Here is a 20,395-nt window from a genome sequence, read left to right as displayed (position 1 = left end):
GCAGCCAAGGCTCCACTGGAGCAAAGATGGCCCGGGTGCTGAGGATGGCTCTATGGCCTCTGCCTCAGGCGCTAGAATGGCTCTGATTACGGCAGAGCGATGCCCCAAGATGGGCAGAGCATCGCCCCCTGGTGGGCATGCCGCGTGGATCCCGGTCGGGCGCATGCGGGAGTCTGTCTGACTGCCTCCCCGTTTCCAGCTTTGGAAAAATACAAAAACAAAACAAAACAAAACAAACAAAAAAAAGCTTCTCCTAAATTATCTTGTCCTGCCATGCCTGTCTCTCACCCCCATGAAGACCCCAACCCAGCTTGTACGCCCTGTCCCCTGGACACAGGACAAAGTGGGGGCTTTCATTTTCTTTGTATAGCTTTATTGAGATATTTCTGGAATACAACAGACTGCAAATACAGGGGTGGGCAAAGGAGGTTTAAATTACCAGTCATCATTACCTAAAAGATAAATCACAAAAAAAGACATGAAATAACAACAATAATAAGACAAGAAATACACATAAATAATATAATAATAAATAATAATACAAGAATAAACGCTTACTTACTTATAACTGTAAGCCTACCTTTTTTTTCTTTCAGTTAAAAAAATTTTTTTCCATTGATTTTGAGAGAGAGAGAGAGGAAGGAAGAGAGAGTAGCACCAACTTGCTGTTCCACTTAGTTGTTCCATTTAGTTGTGCTCTCATTGATTGCCTCTCACACATGCCCTGACCAGGGATCGAACCCATGACCTCAGTGCACTAGGACCACGCTATATCCACTTAGCCACTGGCCAGGGCACTGTAAGTCTACTTTTGCCCACCCCTGTGTTTAATGTGTGCAAATGCACACCTGTAAAACCATCAGGACGGTGAACACATCCATTGTCCCCAAAAGTTCCCTTGGGATTTTTTGTAACAAGCACTGATCTGCTTTAGATCACTCTGAATTCATTTGCATTTTCTAGGTACAATCCAGTGTGTACTCTTACGTATCTGGCTTCTTGGGCTCAGAGAAATGACTCGGGGGTTCATCTGCGTTATTGTGTTTCTTTATGTTTCATTCCTTTTCATGACTGAGGAATGTTCTATGGTTTGCAGGGACCAATGTGTACTTATTTGTTCACCTGTGGGTGGACAGTGGGGTGGTTTCCAGTTTGGGGCTGTCACGGATAAAGCTGTTCTAACATGTGGGGACCAGTCTCTGTGTGGATGCTTGCTCTTGTTTTTTTTGGTTAATTCCTAGGAGTGCAGCTGCTGGGTCGTATGGTGGGTGTGAGTTTCACTTTTTTAAGACTTGAGGGAGCATTTGAAAAGTGGTGACAGTGCCTGTGAAGGGCTGGTTGTGGGTCACCTTGCTCCATCCATGGGACTGCTCAGTGACAAGAAGGGGAAACTGAGGACAGGAAGTGTCTGGGAAGTGGCAGAGCTCGGACTCAAACCCAGGGCTGTCCAAGCCCAGAGTACCACCTGTGAGCTGCATTACTTGAGCTGGTGTAGAAGTGTGTGGGCATATTCAATGTCTTGCTTTTTCCCATCTTCGCCAGGAGCAGTTCTGATTTTGTATGGTATCATCCCATGAAAGTCTAGTGTCCAGTAGGTGCTTAATAAATTCACTAAGAAATCAAGGTGTAAGCTGTAAGTCTGGCTTCAAATCAGACCTCGTTCCTCTCCTATGGACACCTGCAGTGGCTCCCTACTGTGCCTTTAGGATCAAGCTTCAACTCCATAATGCAGCCTAGAGGCTTATTCAAATTATAGCTTTACTCCTGTTCCAGCCACACTGCCTCTTTGCCATTTGTGAAATACCTAAACTCTGTCCTGCCACAGAGCCTTTGCACCTGCTGTTCCTGCTGCCTGAACTGTGCTCAACACCTACTTTGCACATGGGCAGCTCCTCCTCCTCCTTCAGGTCTCAGCTCAAAGGTCACCTCCTCAGGGAAGCCTCCCTAATTTTCCCATCTAAATCAGGCCCACCCAGTCAGTCCCTTGTGTGGTACCCATGACTGTTTTTCTTCCATCCAGGCGCCCTTTTTGCTTTTTGCAATTCTATTCTGTATTTATTTACTTTAAAAAATAGATCCAGGCCTGACCTGTGGTGGCGCAGTGGATGAGGCATCGACCCGGAAATGCTGAGGTCGCCGGTTTGAGGCCCTGGGCTTGCCTGGTCGGGGCACATGTGGGAGTTGATGCTTCCAGCTCCTCCCCCCGTCTCTCTCTTCTTTCTCTCTCTCTCTTTCTCCTCTCTAAAATGAATAAATAAAAAAAATTGTTAAAAAAAAATAGATCCATTAATATTTACATAGGTCTTGCTGTCTTCTCAGTACCTGCTCTGAGCCCCACACTTCTCAAGTGTGAACTCATACAAACTTACAACTCTGTGCATCAGGTGCTATATTATTAGCTCCATTTACAGATGAGGAGACTGAGGCACCGAGTAAGTCATACTATGCGGGGGGGGGGGGGTTATGCTTATGGTCTGTCACCTCCATAGACCGGCTGTCTTCCCAGTCCCAGCACAGGATGCAGCTCAGCCGGGCAAACAGCCCTATTTTTACAGATGAAGCAGCAGAAACTCTAGGGGGAGGTATCTTGCCCAATGGGCTGTCTTTGAACCTGCACCTAGACCTGCCAGCCTTATGTTCTCTGCCATCCCCAGAGCCGAAGCCAGGCACCCCCCAACTGTGAGCCCCAGCTTCAGAGTGGCCTTCGCGGGTGCTGGCTCAGACTGTGAACAGATGTTCGCTATTTTAAACCCACTGTTTAACTCATTAAGACAGCTGTTTCCCATCCCCAAAGTTGGCGGAATTAGAATTAAATTCATTCCAGAATTAAACACACACATACACACGTGCATACCCTGCTACCATTTGGAGGCAAAACTTGTTAGCATTTAGGCAAGCTGTGTCTTCAAGCCTGGAGATGCGGCTCTGCTTCCGCCTGACAAGTTACATCACGGCCCAGTGGTTGCCAGCTGGGCCTGTGGCCAGAATGCCCAATGGGTCCAGATTTCTACATCTGCCCAGGCCTCTGCCATTAGAGTCCAGCTGCCAACTGAGTGTCCCCCTGGATCTCTCCCTGACTCCTCAGACCAAGTGAGGCTCACATCAGTGCCTGCCCGTGAACTGGCTCTCCATCTTGGGGATGGCTATCCCACCTCCACCTGCCACTCACAGCAGAGTCCAGATCTCACCTCCTCTTCTTCCTCTCCTCTCATCTCTCACCTCCAAATGGTCAGGACCCCTTGGCAATGCTACTTCCAAACAGCTCTGCTACACCCTTACTGCTACTGCACTAGCACGAGCCTCCGTCACCTCTGGACTGGACACTTGCCCTGCCTTCTCCCTGGGCTCCTGGCTTTGGCCCTTAACCTCAACAGGCTGTTTTTCCTTAGTAGCCAGAGGGATTCTCCTAGTGCCTCTATTGCATTGTGTTTGATAAGCTCTTGTTTCAAATTCTCCAGTGAAGTAGAATATTCTGTTGTGATGGGAATGTTTCAGACCCTGTGCCAATCAACACGGTCACTCCCATGTGCCTGTGGAGCCCTTGAAATGTAGCAAGTGTGAGGAACTGAATTTAAATTATTTTTTAAATTAAAAATGTTTATTGTATTGCTTTTAGAGAGAGAGAGCGAGAGTTAGAGAGAAAGGGAGCAGGGGAGAGAGAGACAGGAACATCGATCTCCTTCTGTATGTGCCCTGACCAGGGATCAAACCGGCAACCTCTGTACTTCAGGATGATGCTCTAACCAACTGAGCTATCCAGCCAGGGCTAAAAATTTCTTTTAAATAAATTTCAACAACTGCCATATGGGTCATGACGTGCAGCTCTACAGGCTCTGGGTGGATGTCATCAGTGGCTCACCCAGATCCCTGGGTCCCCACTGCTTCCCTGTGCCAGTATCCCAGCCCTGACTCTCTACTCTTGCCCAGGGCAAGACACTAGAAGTGTAACAGAATTGATGCCACTTCCAACCAATGGCAGGCAGACACTGGAGCGTAACTACGTCAGCTCCCTTGTTCCTCCAGTGGGGCATCTCTGAAATGCATGCTCTAGGTTATCTCCCAGAAGCCCACCCCCTCCACCGTGGGACTGACCCATCCACTCCCCACAGTTGCCACTGTTGGCTCCTCCCCTTCCCTCTCTCACTTCCCCACTCCCTTCTGGGATACCTCCCACATAAGCTACTTGTATCCAAATCCTTGTTTTTCTGGCTGCTTGCAGGGAACACAGATCAAACAGGCTTTGTGTTGCACTTACAGTAAACTACAGACTGTTCATCATGATCTACAAGAACCCCCATGATCTGGCTGGTTACCTCTTCATTCCCTACCATCCACACAGCCATAGCATTCTGTTCTTCCTCATACACACCAGACACGTGTGACCATGCTGTTCCTGCCCCCTGGGACTCTGGCTTCCCCACCCTGTCTCCTTCTTCTGCCAACTCCTCCTCACCCTTCTCCATGTAAATGCCAAACCATGCAGAGGATTTCCCTGATCACCCTTTGTGCCAGCCATTGTCTCTGCTTCAGCCTTTCTTCTTCCCCATCGCCTTCTCCCTCCTCTTTCCCCCCTCCTTCTCCCTCTTCCAACTCCCCCTTTACTCTTCTTTCTCTTCTTCTTCTCCCTCTTCCTCTCTTTCTTCTTTTTCTCCTTCTCCCTTCCTGCTTTCTCTCCTCCACCTCTCCTCTTTTCCTCCTCCTTCTCTTATCTTGGTCACTCTGGGTCCCTAGTGCCCAGCCCAGAGCCTGGAACACAGTAGATACTTAGCAAATATTTGATGAACAAAGAAATAAAACGAGCCTGACCTGTGGAGGTGCAGGGGATAAAGCATCAACCTAGAATGCTGAGGTTGCCGGTTTGAAATTGTGGGCTTCCCTGGTCAAGGTGCTTATGATAAGCAAAGAACAACTAAAGTGAAGCAACTAGCCTGACCAGGTGGTGGTGCAGTAGATAGAGCATTGGACTGGGATGCAGAGGACCCAGGTTCGAGACCCCGAGGTCGCCAGCTTGAGCGCGGGCTCATCTGGTTTGAGCAAAAGCCTACCAGCTTGAACCCAAGGTCGCTGGGTCCAGCAAGGGGTTACTCAGTCTGCTGAAGACCCGCAGTCAAGGCACATATGAGAAGGCAATCAATGAGCAACTAAGGTGTTGCAACGTGCAACGAAAAACTAATGATTGATGCTTCTCATCTCTCTCCATTCCTGTCTGTCTATCTCTCCTCTCTCTGACTCACTCTCTGTCTCTGTAAAATAAATAAATAAATAATAATAAAAAAAAATAAAGTGAAGCAACTATGAGTTACTTCTTGTCATCCTTCCCCCTTATCTCTGTAAAACCAATAAATAAAAGCTTTAAAAAAATGAAATGACATCAGTCAACAAATCCCAGGTGGCACCTCAAGAATGAGGTATGTTCTAGAATGAAAGGTCTTCCCTCATTTCAGGCTTCCATTTAAACATCTCTGCCTTGGAGAGACTTCCCCTGAGTACCTCAGTGAAGATTGTCCCTTTCTGTCACAATGCCTCCTTAATGTCCTTTACAGCACTTCACATTCTGAGATTATTTCATTTGATGGTTGGTTCATTCATTTGTTTAATTTGTTTATTGACTGTCTCCCCTCATTTCAATGAAAACATAACCTCTATATGGTCAGGGATTTTGTGTTGGTCACCACTGTATGCCCAAGGCCTTGCACCTTGTCCTGTGTAAACAGATCCCTCTCCAGCAGGGTTTTCTGCCTCCATAAGTTTAGTTTAACCACATTAAAACTGGGACCTTGTGTTATAGTAGGCAATTAGTTAGATATTAACCAAAAGGAAGGGAGTGAATTAATCAGAAGCAGATATCTGATTGAGTTTTACAGCCATGGGGGGGAGTCTGCCCCACTTACTAGGAGGGTTCCACCCCTCTAATGGTGGGGGAGAAGATGGCACAGGGACAGCCTTTCACTGCATGCATGAGCAGTAGAAGCCAAGATGGCGACCATAAAGGAGAGGAGACAGACCTGGGAAAATCTGGGGAAAATATCAGATAGGAGCCTGACTAGGCAGTGGCGCAGTGGTAGAGTATCAATCTGAAATGCTGAAGACCCAGGTTTGAAACCCCAAGGTCGCTGGCTTCCGCATGGGATCATAGACATGACCCCATTGTCACTAGCTTGAGCCCAAAAGTCATTGGCTTGAGCCCAAGGTTGCTGGCTTAACCAAACGGTCACTGGCTTGGCTAGAGCCCCCCAATCATGGCACATATAAGAAAGCAATCAATGAACAACTAAGGTGCCTCAACAAAGAATTGATGCTTCTCATCTCTCTTCCTTCCTGTCTATCTGTCCCTGTCTATTCCTCCCTCTTTCAAAAATAAAATAAAATAAAATCAGATAGGATAAGTATGTAATCCCAGAAATAGCAAGGAAAGAGATTGGATGGTTTGAAAGAAAGCCTGCTATCTCCAAGCCTAAGAAAATATAAAGAAGCTTAACAAAGGCCCCAGTTTCTTCTTGGCAGCAATACAGGCCAGAGCGCTGCCAGGAGCAGAGATGGTGCTGCACTCCCAGAACCTTTGGTGCTGGGGTAATGGCACCGCAGCTGTGGGCCCTGGCCCTCCTGGTCCTGATGGGTGCGAGTGTGGGCTCACAGCCCCAGAAGTTGGACTTCTCCCACGCGAGATGAAGCAAAACCACCTGCTCATGGGTGAGGCATTGGGCGGGATGTACCTGGAGGCAGACTGTTGCTGGATCTGCCAGGAAAACACATTATGGAATGCAGCAACCTTTTGGGGGGGCATCTGTGCTCTAATAAATATTGCCATTATTATTTAAAATCCTCCTACAGCCTGACCTGTGGTGGCGCAGTGGATAAAGCGTTGACCTGGAAATGCTGAGGTCGCCGGTTCAAAACCCTGGGCTTGCCTGGTCAAGGCACATATGGGAGTTGATGCTTCCAGCTCCTCCCCCTTCTCTCTCTCTGTCTCTCCTCTCTCTCTCTCTCTCTCTCTCTCTCTGTCCCTCTCCTCTCTAAAATGAATAAACAAAAAAATTTAAAATCCTCCTACACATGTGTCCCTGAAGTTCCTTTCCCAGGACACCGTGGCGGGACCTATTTCCTCCAGTATACTTGGAGCAGGAAAGGTGGGAAAACAAATGAAGCAGTCTGACCTCAGACAGCTGGACAGGCACCTGTCTTGGTGGGGACCAGGCTGGCACAAGGCCAGCGGGGCAGGCATTTTAGGAAGCCTGGGGCAGAGAAGATGGTCCAGTGTCTTCTTAGTGGTGGGAGGCACTTGGGCAGGGATTGTCCTCTCTGTATATGCCAGCTTCCTCTTAACAGAAGTGGGGAAAAGCACAGTCTAGGCTCAAAGGGTGATGGGAGGGGCCACAGGTAATTGTGTCCAAAAAGTGGTTCACAGACAGGGAGCTGGGTTCTGCCAGGGGGTGGGCCGTGCTTAGCCAGTAAGTAAGGGCCACACAGGGCCCTACACCCAGATCTCCCCTCACACCGCCTCAGGCTCATCTGGGACCACAAAGACATGTCTTTGGCCTTCCAGCTGATAAAATCCACTGAGTACCTACTGTGGGCCAGGGAGGGCTGGAGAGGGGGTAGAGAGGAACAGAGAGAGAGAGGGGCAGAGAAAGAGAGGGATAAGACACACACAGAGAGTAAGTGCAACAGTGGTAAACAACCTAGAGACACAGGCATAGGGACACACACACAGACAGACAGAGACAGAGAAAGCACAAGAGGCTTAGAGCAGAGTCAGATGGCAACAGAGATATTGAGACAGAGCCATTGAAAGACTGGAAGTTAGAGAGGAAGGGACGGACAGAAACAAAAGAGGGAAAGAGAAAAAGAGATACTGACAGAGACAGGGAAGGATAGAGGAGGAGGGGGAGACAGGCCGCAGTTCATAGAGACAGAAATGGAGAGGCACAGAGTGGAGAGACAGAGGCCCAGGGCAGCCTGCAGGGGATGGCTCCTGGCTATTGATTATAGACCTGCTGACCTCCCATTTCTCCTCAAGCCCCAGCCCCTGGGGCAAGACTGGTCTCCTAAACCAGTGATCCCCAGCTCCCAGGCCACGAACCGGTACCAGTATGTGGGCCATTTGGTACAGGTCTGCAGAGAAAGAATAAATAACTTACATTATTTCCGTTTTATTAATATTTAAGTCTGAACGATGTTTTATTCTTAAAAAATGACCAGATTCCCTCTGTTACATCTGTCTAAGACTCACTCTTGACACTTGTCTCGGTCACATGATACATTTACCACCCTAAAGGCCGGTCCGTGAAAATATTTTCTGACATTAAACCAGTCCGTGGCCCAAAAAAGGTTGGGGACCACTGTCCTAAACCACAGTCCTGTTGGGTGTACGTGTACTACATACCCACCCACAAATGGGCAAGTGTATCGTTCAACTTAGCGGGAGATGCCCTCGAAGGAAGGAGAGGTGACTGACTTCTGCGGAAATCAGAGTGAGCACAGGACATGTCCCATCACCCCATCTGATACGTGTTTTATATCTCATGGACAGAGGAGCCAGACATTTCTGGCATATCCTCTGTGGGCATTATTATTATCATTATTTTTTTTTTTACAGAGACAGAGAGAGAATCAGAGAGAGGGATAGACAGGGACAGACAGACAGAAACAGAGAGATGAGAAGCATCAATCATTAGTTTTTCGTTGCGCATTGCGACACCGTAATTGTTCATTGATTGCCTTCTCATATGTGCCTTGACCGCGGGCCTTCAGCAGACTGAGTAACCCCTTGCTCGAGCCAGCGACCTTAGGCTCAAGCTGGTGAGCTCTTTTGCTCAAACCAGATGAGCCCGCACTCAGGCTCGCGACCTCGGGGTCTCAAACCTGCGTCTTCCGCATCCCAGTCCGACGTTCTATCCACTGCGCCACCGCCTAGTCAGGCCTCTGTGGGCATTATTGAAGGAGGTCCCCGCTAGAAACATTTGAGGGGAGAGATGGATATACAGCAGAAAAAGAAATACAAACATCATTGTGCCACTGCGTTTTCTATGAGATTCTGGAAGCCTCCCTGTCTCCTACAGATCAGTTGTGTGGGGATAGAAACCCTCTCTTAGGCAGGAAAAGTAATGTATTGGTTTGTATCACGGTTTCGGGTGTGGTGCAGCCTCCAGGCTCAGCTGGATTGAGGTGCTCAGATGACATTTTTAGGAGCCGATGTCTCTTTTTTCTGCTTTCCTATGCATTCTTTTATGCTTAGGCCCATCTCCATTTGTGTTTCCCAGAATCAGTCCCCGAGACAAGGATCTGAATGCAAGTTATTTATTTTGGAAGTAATCTCAGAAAACTTGGAGGGGAGTGGGGAAAGGGAGACAGGAAAGGGAAGGCAATCAGTAAGGTTCAGGATGGGGCAGCTAGTGCGCAGTCTGCTGGGGGCCTGGAGGAGATGGGGAGGGACTTGCACCCCAGAGCTACCTCATTTGATGGGCGATAGAGACCGGGGTCTTGTCCACTCACTCCCATCAGTCCCTGGGTCACCGGTGTTAATTATCTGGCACATCCAGACTTTGATGCACGGAGGTAGAGCAGGGAGCAAAATCATACCAACATGACCTTGTACTTTTGGCCTCCAGACACGAGAGACAATAAATTTGTGTTGTTTTCAGCCTCCAGTTTGCTGTAGTTTGTTACAGCAGCCCCCGGAAACTCATATGCCCTGTTTACCAACTTTCTGTCTTTGGAGACCTCTTTCTCCATCTTTTCCATATCCTCATCCATTTCTTCCTTTATTCACCAAATATTTCCTAAAGATCACCCACTGTCTTGCTTTAAAAAGAAAACTTGTGAGTGTTATAAATGAAAATCCGGTACTTCTTGCCACAAAAAAACGAAGACACAGAAAACAAAACGATGTTTTAAAATTCCAGTGGGGTTAAGGACCTTTCTCTTAGGGAAATTAGCAACTGTCTGAAAGGTGTGAAAGATGGTAGCGCCAAGCAGGACGTTCTCGAGATAATCCCCGGAGAAAGAGAATCAAAGGGAGTCATGTCACAATGTTCACCCTCTCTCTTCTTCCTTCCACCCGCTCATTCAGGGCTGTCATTCCCTCTGAGTCTCTTTTTGTCCCCTCCTCTCATCCCATTCCCTAGTTCCTTCCCTGATTCTCTGGCTGTCTCCTTGGCTTCCTGGCCTCTTTCTCTCTCTCCAATCCAAGCTCCACCCAGCAACCAGAGGGCTCATTCAGAAACACAAATCTCTTTTTATTTCAGAAGTAATAAGTGAACTTGTTCCCATCATAAAATGTCCAAGCAGTGCAGAAATATATAGAGCGGAGATGGGAAACCCAATCCAACCGTGTCCTGCCTCTGTTCTAAAGTTTTCTACGGCTGTCCATCATTCTCTGTGTAAACCCCAAGGCCATCAGCATTCAAGGTTCTAGTCAGGCCCTCCTCATCCTTCCCCCAACTCTCACTCATCCTTAAGTGAGACCCTCTTTCCAGCCACTCTGAATGGCTTGCTGTTTTTAACCATTCAACTCTCTCTCATCCTCCTCCTATTCCTTATACCTTGCTCACCTCAGGACCTTTTCACATGCCATTTACATCCCCAGCACAATGTTCTCTGTCCCCTTAGACCCATCTTGTCCTTACCCTCCAGCCTCACCGTGGTGAGACCTTGCCTTTGGCTGGCCTCACCCAGACACAGATCCTGGGGCATGGATTCCAGTGTGTATTCATTTCCTACATGTGCCATAACAAAGTACTACAAACTGAGGGACTTAAAACAACAGAAATTTATTCCCTCACAGTTCTGGAGAAGTCCACAATCAAGGTGTTAGCAGAGTTGGTTCCTTCTTGGGGGCTCAGAGGGAGAATCTGCTTCGTGCCTCTCTCTTTGTTTCTGTGGTGGCAGGCAGCCCTTGGCGTCCCTTGACTTGGAAGCATCCTTCCGATCTTTGCCTCTGTTGTCACATGACTGCGTCTCTGTGTTTGTTCTCTGTCACTGGCTGAGGGCCACTGTGAAAGCTATTAGACTGAGAGAAAAACCTAAAGAATAGCATGACCAGGTGGTGGCACAGTGGATAAAGCATCAGACTGGGATGAGGAGGACCCAGGTTCGAAACCCTGAGGTTGCCAGCTTGAGCATGGGCTCACCAGCTTGAGCGCAGGGTCACTGTCTTGAGTGTGGGATCATAGACGTGACCTCATGGTCGCTAGCTTGAGCCCAAGGTCACTGTTTTAAGCAAGGGGTCACTTGCTCTGCTGTAGCCCCACCCCCCACCCCGGTCAAGGCACATATGAGAAAGCAATCAATGAACAACTAGAGTGCCACAATGAAGAATTGATGCTTCTCATCTCTCTCCCTTCCTGTCTATCTGTCCTTATCTGTCCCTCTCTCTGACTCTCCCACTGTCTCTGTCAAAAAAAAAAAAAAAAAAGAGAGAGAGAGAGAGAGAGAGAGAGAATAAGTAGTCAATCTGGGAAAAATGCAGTTGAGAGAGAATTCTGTTCCTGGTAAAGGGGAGAGTATTTGCAAAGTTCTAGAGGTCAGCAAATCATGATGTGCTTGTAACATTGAAAAGCATTCAAGTTTTCAAGATTGGCAGGGGCTCAACCATGGGGGGCCACAGAGAAAGGGCAGACTTTATCTGGGGAGCAATAGGGAGCCATGGGAGAGTTTAGAGCATAGGAAAGACCAGGAGAGTGAGATTTAGAAAAATCCCTGACTGCCATGTGGTGATGAACTGGAAAGGCTGCAAACTAGAAGCAGGTCTATTTGGGAGAACGACAAAGCAGAGCCAGTGCTGAGTAGAAGTCATATATTATTTCATTTAATTTTCACATCTTCAGTCCTACAAATAGTTCCTCATCATTGTGGCCATTTTATAGAGCTAGAAGCAGGGGCCCAGAGAGGTGAAGTGATTTACTTGGCATCACATAGCTTGTCAGTGGCAGAGCCAGGAATCAGAACTTGAGCAGGCTGCCTACCTGGGTAAGAAACAGACTCAGGGTGGGATACTTTGAGGATGAGAAATGGGGAGAATGTGAAGCTAATGCTCAGAGTTTAGACTGAGGAATGGTGGACAGAGACTCAGCTGGGAGAAACCTCTAAAGTGAGAGAATAAAGCTGGTGCAGGAGGCCTACCAGGCAGTGAGGACTTGTGGCCACCCACCCCTGCCAGCCCCACCCTGGCCGGGAACTTCTCCCTCCCTCCAAATCAAGTCCAGTACAGACCTCAGTCATGAGAAATAACCAGCCACAGGGAGAAAGGTCATTGTAGACAGAGGAAATGACCTGTGCAAAGGCCCTGGGGCAGGACTGTACTTGGCATGTTGGAGGAACTGTAAGGTGGTTTATGTGACTACAGCAGAGTGAGTGAGGAGAAAAGAGGGAGGAAGTCTGGAATTTGGATTTTAAGAACTGACCTCATGGGGAGAATGTGCCCTGAACAAGTCCAGATCCTAGGAATCTCAAAAGGGGGTAACAGTGGCACTTTCCTTGTTGGGTCAATGAGAGGCACAGAGAGATGCTGATTGTAGTGTGTGAGTGTGAGTCATGGATCTGTGCTACTAAGGGCCATAAGCTCACATCAGGCTTTAAAAAGTTGAGGAGCTGGAGATGGTTTGAGATGTCCAGTTTTTTCAGAAGCTACCCAGGTCCCCAGGTCAGAGACCTAGGAATTCTGTTTTGGCTACAGGTCCAGGCTGCTGGGGACTCTTGGGGGACAGAATGTAACTGAATGATGTCACAGAGGCTAGGAGCAGCTCAGAACCCTGGGGGCTCCTGGCCTCGGTCATCTGCCAGCAGCCACCCTGGTAGGTCATTCCTCCTGAGATCAGCCTTTAAAGACACAATGCAAATGTGCCTGTCACCAGGAGCAGTTTCTACATAGGGCCACTAAGGTCCCAGCCATACTACTTACCTGCCTCTGAGCCTTCATTTAAGCTTACATCCATTTCATCCTGGCCACAGGCCCCTGGGAGGCCCTGGAAATGCCCAAAGGTCTTCCATCTGCCATCCCCAGTGGGACCTAGTTTCACGCCAAAGGAGGAGGAGGAGGAGGAGGCGTGGGGGTGGCCATGGGGCGCCAGCGGCCAGCCTTGGCCCAGAGAACTGTCAAGGCCTCACTGATCCTGTGGGTGCTGCTGGTGCCTGCCCAGGCAGTGGTGCGGGCTGTGCTAGATGACAACTCGAGCACGGTGGACTTTGCAGATTTGCCAGCCATGTTTGGGGTGCCCCTGGCCCCTGAGGGTGTGCGGGGCTACTTGATGGAGGCCAAGCCGGCTAATGCATGCCACCCCATCGAGGGCCCACAGCCGGTGGACAATGGCTCCCTGGGCGCCATCGTGCTTATCCGTCGCTATGACTGTACATTTGATCTGAAGGTGCTGCATGCCCAGCAAGCTGGCTTCAAGGCTGCCATTGTGCACAACGTCTTTTCGGACGACCTCGTGCACATGGCACATGTCTACGAGGACCTGTGGCGCCAGATCTCCATCCCAGCGGTGTTCGTGGGCGAGGCTGCCTCACAGGACTTACGAGTCATCATGTGCTGTGACAAGTCAGCCCATGTCATCTTGTTGCCTGACTATCCATCATGCTCCAACCTGGACTGCCATCCCGTGCTGGCCATCTCCTGGATACTGGGCCGTGTCCTGGCGCTGCTCACATCCACTTTTTTCATCCTGCGACACCTATGGACCTGGCTGTGGTCCTGGTGGACCTGCCGGCCTGTGGCAGTCAAGACGCCAGCCTGCCAGAAGGCCCAGGTCCGCACCTTCACACGGCTCAATGACTTGTGCGCCATCTGCCTGGATGAGTATGAGGAGGGTGAGCAGCTCAAGATCCTGCCCTGCTCCCACACCTATCACTGCAAGTGCATTGACCCCTGGTTCTCCCAGGCTGCCCAGCGCTCCTGCCCCGTGTGCAAGCAGTCGGTGGCCATCACAGAAGATAGCTCTGACTCCACCATTGAGAGCTTCAGTGATGAGGACCCCTCACTGCCTGGCCACCAGCCCCCGATCTGGGCCATCCAGGCCCGGCTGCGCTCCCAGAGGTTGGAGCTGCTGGCTCAAGCCAGCCCACATCACTGTTGCCGTGCCACTTCCATGGGGGCCATGGAGTCCTCAGAGAGGCCCCCAGATCCACTCTGAGGCCCACAGACCCTGGCTGGCCAAGATCAGGGAGGTAGGGAGGGTAGAAATGAGTGTTTCTAGTCTGGAGAGAATAAAATGGTTTGAAAGCGGTTTTGCGCCCTAGCTGCTGTGGGGCCACCAGGCCTCTGGCCCCGCCTGCCTATACCCATGTGACAAAGCCTGTAGAGCCCAGGCTGGCTGCCATTGTCTGCAGGTGAGTGAGAAGATATGGGCTTGGGGTGGGGGTTGGGGGTGGAGCATACGGAGCAGGACATTCACGGTTGCTATGTTCATCTGGCCAGTGGTGGCTCTGTGATGGAGCCATGCCTCAGTTCCAATCCTGGCCACATGGTCTGTTGATCCCAGGTATAATTATGCATTATTTATTTATACTTAAAAAAATAAACATTTTAATTTGGAGTCATTTTAGATTTAAGATAAGTAGCCAAAGTTCTAGAGAGTCCTCCTGTACCATTACCCAGCTCCCCTGATGTTCATACCTTCTATAAGCACAGTGTGTTTGTCATAACCAAGAAAGCAGCATGGGCACCTTATGATGAACTAAGCTACAGATTTTATTTGAATGTCTCCCATCATTCCAACTTTTTATACTGGAAAATATCAAACACACCCAAAGGAGGGAGAATAGAGTAATGACCCCCAACATGTACCCATTACTCAGATTTAATAGTTATTTCCTCAGGGCCACTCCTGAACCTTCTCCACTTCCACTCACTCCCTGCTCCCTTGCTATTTTGATGCAAATCTCAGATGTTTTCTTCATCTGTAAATATTTCAGTTTGCATCACAAAAGCAGTAGTTCTCAATTGGGGTGGGGCTTCCCCAGGGGACACTTGGTGGTTTCTGGGACATTTTTGGTAGTCACGGCTGGGTGGGGGTGCTAGGAATCTCTCCTGAGTGGGAGCCAGTAAAGCTGCTCTGCCCTACAGTACCCAGAACATACCTTCCCACAAAGAACGACCAGCCTCAGTGTCCACATTAATGAGGGGAGAGGCCCTGCTCTTCGAGATAATACCTCTTGAAAAACAACCCCACAAATACCAGTATGTTCAAAATAATGATGACTTCTCAGGGACTCCTGGAAGTGTGAACATTTATGGTGTACATTTCTTTTGGTTGTCCGAATCAGGTTGATGGGTTCCTAACTCTCTTAATGGAGAGCCTTTCCCTCCGTTTCTCACTTTTAATTTTGCCTTGCACTTTATTTATTGAAGCAACTGTCTCATTTACCCTATGGTGATGTCCCTGGTCTGGGTTTTGCCGACTGGGTGTCCCTGTGATGTTACTTAGCATGTTCCTCAATCCCCTGTATTTACTATGAATTTCTACTTGGATTCAGGGACCCAGGCAGATGTTTAATTTTATGGTGAGCAGATAAGGTGTTTTTTCAGTCACCAGCACGCCCCCCCTCCACACACACACAGAAGGTTTGGGCCACATTAAGAGTTATTATGGGCTATGAGTATGAGGCTCTTGCTTTGCCATGTAGCAAGCATGATCAGGGAAGTCATGGATCTGTGACTGGAATAGTGAGAAGGAGGTGAGTGTGTAGAAAGAATGTTCCAAGTAAACAGCATAGCACATGCAAAGGCCCTGAGGCAAGACCATACCTGGTGTGTTGTAGGAACAGTGAGGAGGCCCATGTTGCTAGAGCAGAATGAGCAAGCGACAGAAAGGGAGGTGAGGGCAGGTTGTACAAGGTCTTGAAAATATGGTAAGGAATTCAGTTTTTATTCTGAGGTGCTGAGTAAAAACCATTGGAGGGTTTTAAGTAGCTCAGAGAAAATTCCTGTTAACAACATATCTGGGTCTCTGTTTTACAAATGAGGCAACTGAGGCCCAGAGAGGGCAAGCCATTTGCTTGGGATCACACAGTATGGGGGTGATGATGGGATTTGGATCCTGCAATCTAGTCTTAGTGGGTTCACATGTGAATATTTGCATTTAGTCAGACATTTCCTTTTTTACACACACGGACATGTTTTTTACTTGTACGTTGTTGTAGCTGAGAGCCTCTGAGGTGGTTTAGAAGAAGATTATCCCTTCTCGGATAATGGCAAAGATGGGCCCTCTGTAATGGCTGGTGTGATGGAGCCTGGCTGGCCAACCAGAGCAGCTTAAGTACATGGGGCTTATTTGCTCATGAGCATGAGTAGTCAGTTCAGGTTTAGCATGGAGGCTCTATGGTGTCTATAGCTCAAGCTCCTCTATCTTATTGCTCTACATCCTCAGCAAGTGGGACAACACAGCTGCTAAAGTTCCAGCCCTCATATCTGCATTCCTGTCAATAAGGAAGAGGGGGTGAGGAAGGGCTCATCCTCTCCCTTTAAGGACACTTCTCAGAAATCCCACATACCACTTCTGCTCAGAATCCATCAGCCAGAACTTAGTCATCTGGCCACACTTCCTGAAAGGATGCCGGGAAATGCAGTTTTTATTCAGAGTGGCCAGTGGTCTAGCTGAAAACTAGGGGTTCTATTATTATGGAAAACATAAGAACAGATGTTAGGAGTGGCCAGCATTGCTTGCCCACTAGATTCCTTGAAGCTCGCAGGTACCACGAGGAAGCAAGCCCATCCTGGTTCCCCAGCTAGATGACCAACCAAACTGCCAGGGAAGAGAGTGAACTCACTGTCACTGGGAATGGAAACAGCTCTTACTGAGGCTCTACTGTGCTTCAGGCCCCAGGCCTCTTGGCTTCTTTATACTATTAAAACTCTCTGAGCCTCAGTTTTCCCATCTGTGAATAGAGGACAGTAACAGCACCTGCCCTGCAGGATTCCCTAAGCATGGATGGTCATGCACAGTGCCTGACACCTACTAAGCGCTCTGTCAGTATTTGTTAAGTGACTAAGTGACATGCCCATAGCCCAGTTATAATATTGGGTGACCAGAGCTGTGATGGGAGGAACTCAGGCACTGTGTTAACCCAAATGGAAGTGCCTGACCCAGCCCAGAGACTCTGGGAAGCTTCCTGGGGGCTGGGTCTTCTGAGAAGAAAGAGCAGGGGTCAGCACTATAAAAAGGAAAAGTGATTCTGGCAGCTGGAACAGCGTGGGCAAAGGCTCTAAGCAGCCTGAGCTGGCATCCAGGGGTATTTAATAGGTGTACATAGAGCCTTTACCCACAAATCAGGAACTTCCCCCTCCAAAAAGGGGCCTCAGTTTTGCTTCAGCCTCCTCAGTTCCCCAACAGCCAAGCGGGTCCTTCTCCAGCTGCCTCCAGGAAAGCTAGGCGTTGCCAAGGACTGACCGCTAGCTTAGCGAAGCCGGTCTGCACCAGCTTCATCAGTCCTGCTTGGACACTTAGGTAAACAGTAGCAGAGGCCTCCTCCTGCCTATCAAAGCTGTGGCCCGTCTCTGTCGTCTGAGGGGGAGTGTGGCCAAATGGGGAACTGAGACTCAGAGGAGGGGTGACTAGCCTTGGTGATGGAGGTGGACTCAGGGATAATAGTAGCTGCCAGCACGACTACTGAGCACCTATGGGCTGCCAGATGCCTGTACTAGCACCTTGCATCCTGAGCCAGGTTCTTGTGCATACTCCCATTTTCCAGAGGGGGTTCCAGAGAGTTTGTGAAAGAAGATGTGGCTTGCCCAGCGCCACAACCCAAAAACTGACTGAGCCAGTGGTAATGGGGAGGTCACTCCTGCACCTGAGACGGTCCTTTCCATTTTCAAATGGCTGTTAATTTCCACTTCTACATTCTACATTCTACTTCCCTGTGTGTGAGTCATAGCTCCAATTACTTGTCTGCATGACTATATGTGCTACTTGTCTAAGTCTATTGTGCACCCTAGACACAGCAGTGACCAAGACTGACCCAGGTCCTGCCCATGTGAGGTGCTCATTCTAGTGGAGGGAATGGACTGTGACAAGGCAGTGTCAGAGTGACTAGGGCCGTGATACAGGATGCACTGGTGAGGGTTCAGAGGGGTACTTGATCCAGCCTGGAGGGTCAGGGTAGGCTTCTCAGGTAAGGCATCTACCTCAAGACCCAATAGAATGAAAGAAGTTGGGCAGGGGTGGAAGGGCGTTACAGGGGGAGGGAACAACATATGCAAGGACACAGATTCTTAGACAACACAAGGGCTCTTAAACTTTTGGACATCTCCCAGGCTCTATTCACATACCTACGTATAGTTATAACACATAATGATACTTCAAGTTAATAACAAAGTTATCTTTAGCAGTCTGAAAATTCTTGGGCTCTATTATTCTAGAAATACAAATGAAAGTAGGTCCTGTTAAAACCAATTCCTATTTTCTTTTTTTTTAATTTATTTTTTACAGAGACAGAGAGTGAGTCAGAGAGAAGGATAGACAGGGACAGACAGACAGGAACGGAGAGAGATGAGAAGCATCAATCATTAGTTTTTCATTGCGCGTTACAACACCTTAGTTGTTCATTGATTGCTTTCTCATACATGCCTTGACCGCGGACCTTCAGCAGATCGAGTAAACCCTTGCTGGAGTCAGCGACATTGGGTTCAAGCTAGTGGGCTTCTTGCTCAAACCAAATAAGCCCGTGCTCAAGCTGGTGACCTCGGGGCCTCAAACCTGGGTCCTCTGCATCCCAGTCCAACGCTCTATCCACTGTGCCACTGCCTGGTCAGGCAAAACCAATTCCTATTTTCAAATGAGGAAACAGAGGCCCAGAGAGGTTGTTAAGTGACTTGCCCTGGGGCAAACACCTCAGCAAGGACAAAGCTGCTATTCAAACCTGGGAAGCCTGCCTTTGGAGGCATGAAGAATAGCTGGGCCTGACCAGGCGGTGGTGCAGGGGATAGAGCGTCGGACTGGACGCAGAGGACTCAGGTTCGAAACCCTGAGCTCACCAGCTTGAGTGCGGACTCTTCTGGTTTGAACAAGGCTCACCAGCTTGAGCCCAAAGTTGTTGGCTTGAGCAAGGGGTCACTCGGTCTGTTGTAGCCCCCTAGTCAAGGCACATATGAGAAAGCAATCAATGAACAACCAAGGTGCCACAACAAAAAATTGATGCTTCTCGTCTCTCTCCCTTCCTATCTGTCTGGCCATCTCTCTGTGTCTGTCACAAAAAAAAATAAAAATAAAAAATAGAATAGTTGGGATGAAGGAATGAATGGTGGAATAAGAGGCAGAGTGATTCACCCTTCCTCTCTCAGGCCAGGGTGCTTAGGGCATCCCTCACCCCTGGCTATGTCCCAGTTCCTCCTCTCTGCCTTTTTTGGTGGGTGCCAATTCTCTCTGTTGCCAGTTCAGGACAGTGTGCTCTTCACCTCCTCTACTCCTCACCCTCTGCTCCTAATAATAGGACCAGTGAGAAGCAAATTCCAAGGAACTGTTACTGCTACTCCCAGCAGCCAATGGAGGCAGCTGCAAAATGGTGGAGACCACAAGGAGACTGGCTGCCAAGATTTCAGCCCAGAAAGCATCTGAAAGGGGGGTGGTGCGAAGGCTGATTCATCATCTGGTTCTCTTTCCTTCCTCTTCCTCTGTCATTTCATCCTCCTCCCTATTCATTCTCTTCCTTGCTCATCCTCCCAGCCTCCCAGCCGGGCCCAGGAGGGGAGGACGTTTTTAGGAACAGATGGCTGCCTTCTTTGCCCAGCACTCTGCCAGTTAACGCTGTCTGTAATTAAACTTCCCACAAATTAGCTGTCAGCTACGCTAAAGGGAACCGTCCCTCTCAAATGCCACCTTGACTTGCTGAATTGTGAGCCTTGTCAACAAAATAATTAAAGGCAGAGAAAGGCAACCCAAATTTGAACCCAAATTTGGAGACTTTTTCCTCCTAATATCTCTATTGGTGTTCATAGCCAAACACTCCCATCCAGGACTTGGAAATACAAGGCTTTTTTCTGAGGTTCCACGAATTCCATCCATTGTGGAAGGAATTTTTTTGAGCACCTATTGTGTGCCAGGCACTGTACGAGAAGCTGGGACACAACAGTGATCAAAATAGACATAGTCACTGGCTTCTTGGAGCTTACATTCTTGACATACATTTTTTAAAGCAAAGGAAATAAATAAGTTATTATAGCTGGGAAAGAGCATTCAGAGAGATAGAACAGCCTGTACAAAGGCCCTGAGGCAGAACCAAGTTGATGGGGACTGAACCAGGTGGAGATGGAGGAGAGGAGAGAAGTAGGCCAATTTGGGAAAGATTTTTCAGGCAGAAGTGACAGGGTTAGCTGATATATCGAGGAAGAGGGTAAGAGAAAGGGAAAGGAGGGAGCTGCTGATTCCTGGAATTTTGGCCTGGAGGTAGAAGAAATGTTAAGTTG

At 48.8% G+C, this 20,395-nt stretch overlaps 1 protein-coding gene across 1 annotated transcript; it reads left to right on the top strand.

Moving 5' to 3' along the window:
• Window positions 1-6,536: 6,536 nt before the first annotated feature.
• ZNRF4 (zinc and ring finger 4) lies at window positions 6,537-14,129 on the top strand. Its single transcript, XM_066360200.1, is given in 3 exon segments — window positions 6,537-6,709; window positions 12,852-13,041; window positions 13,044-14,129. Coding segments are annotated over 3 exon segments (1,449 nt in total).
• The last annotated feature ends 6,266 nt before the right edge of the window (window positions 14,130-20,395 follow it).

This window comes from Saccopteryx leptura, chromosome 1 (genome assembly GCF_036850995.1).
Source record: "Saccopteryx leptura isolate mSacLep1 chromosome 1, mSacLep1_pri_phased_curated, whole genome shotgun sequence".
Classification (NCBI taxonomy): Eukaryota; Metazoa; Chordata; class Mammalia; order Chiroptera; family Emballonuridae; genus Saccopteryx; species Saccopteryx leptura.
The sequence above is the reverse complement of the archived record's forward strand: the minus strand, read 5'-3'. Positions and strand labels throughout refer to the sequence as shown.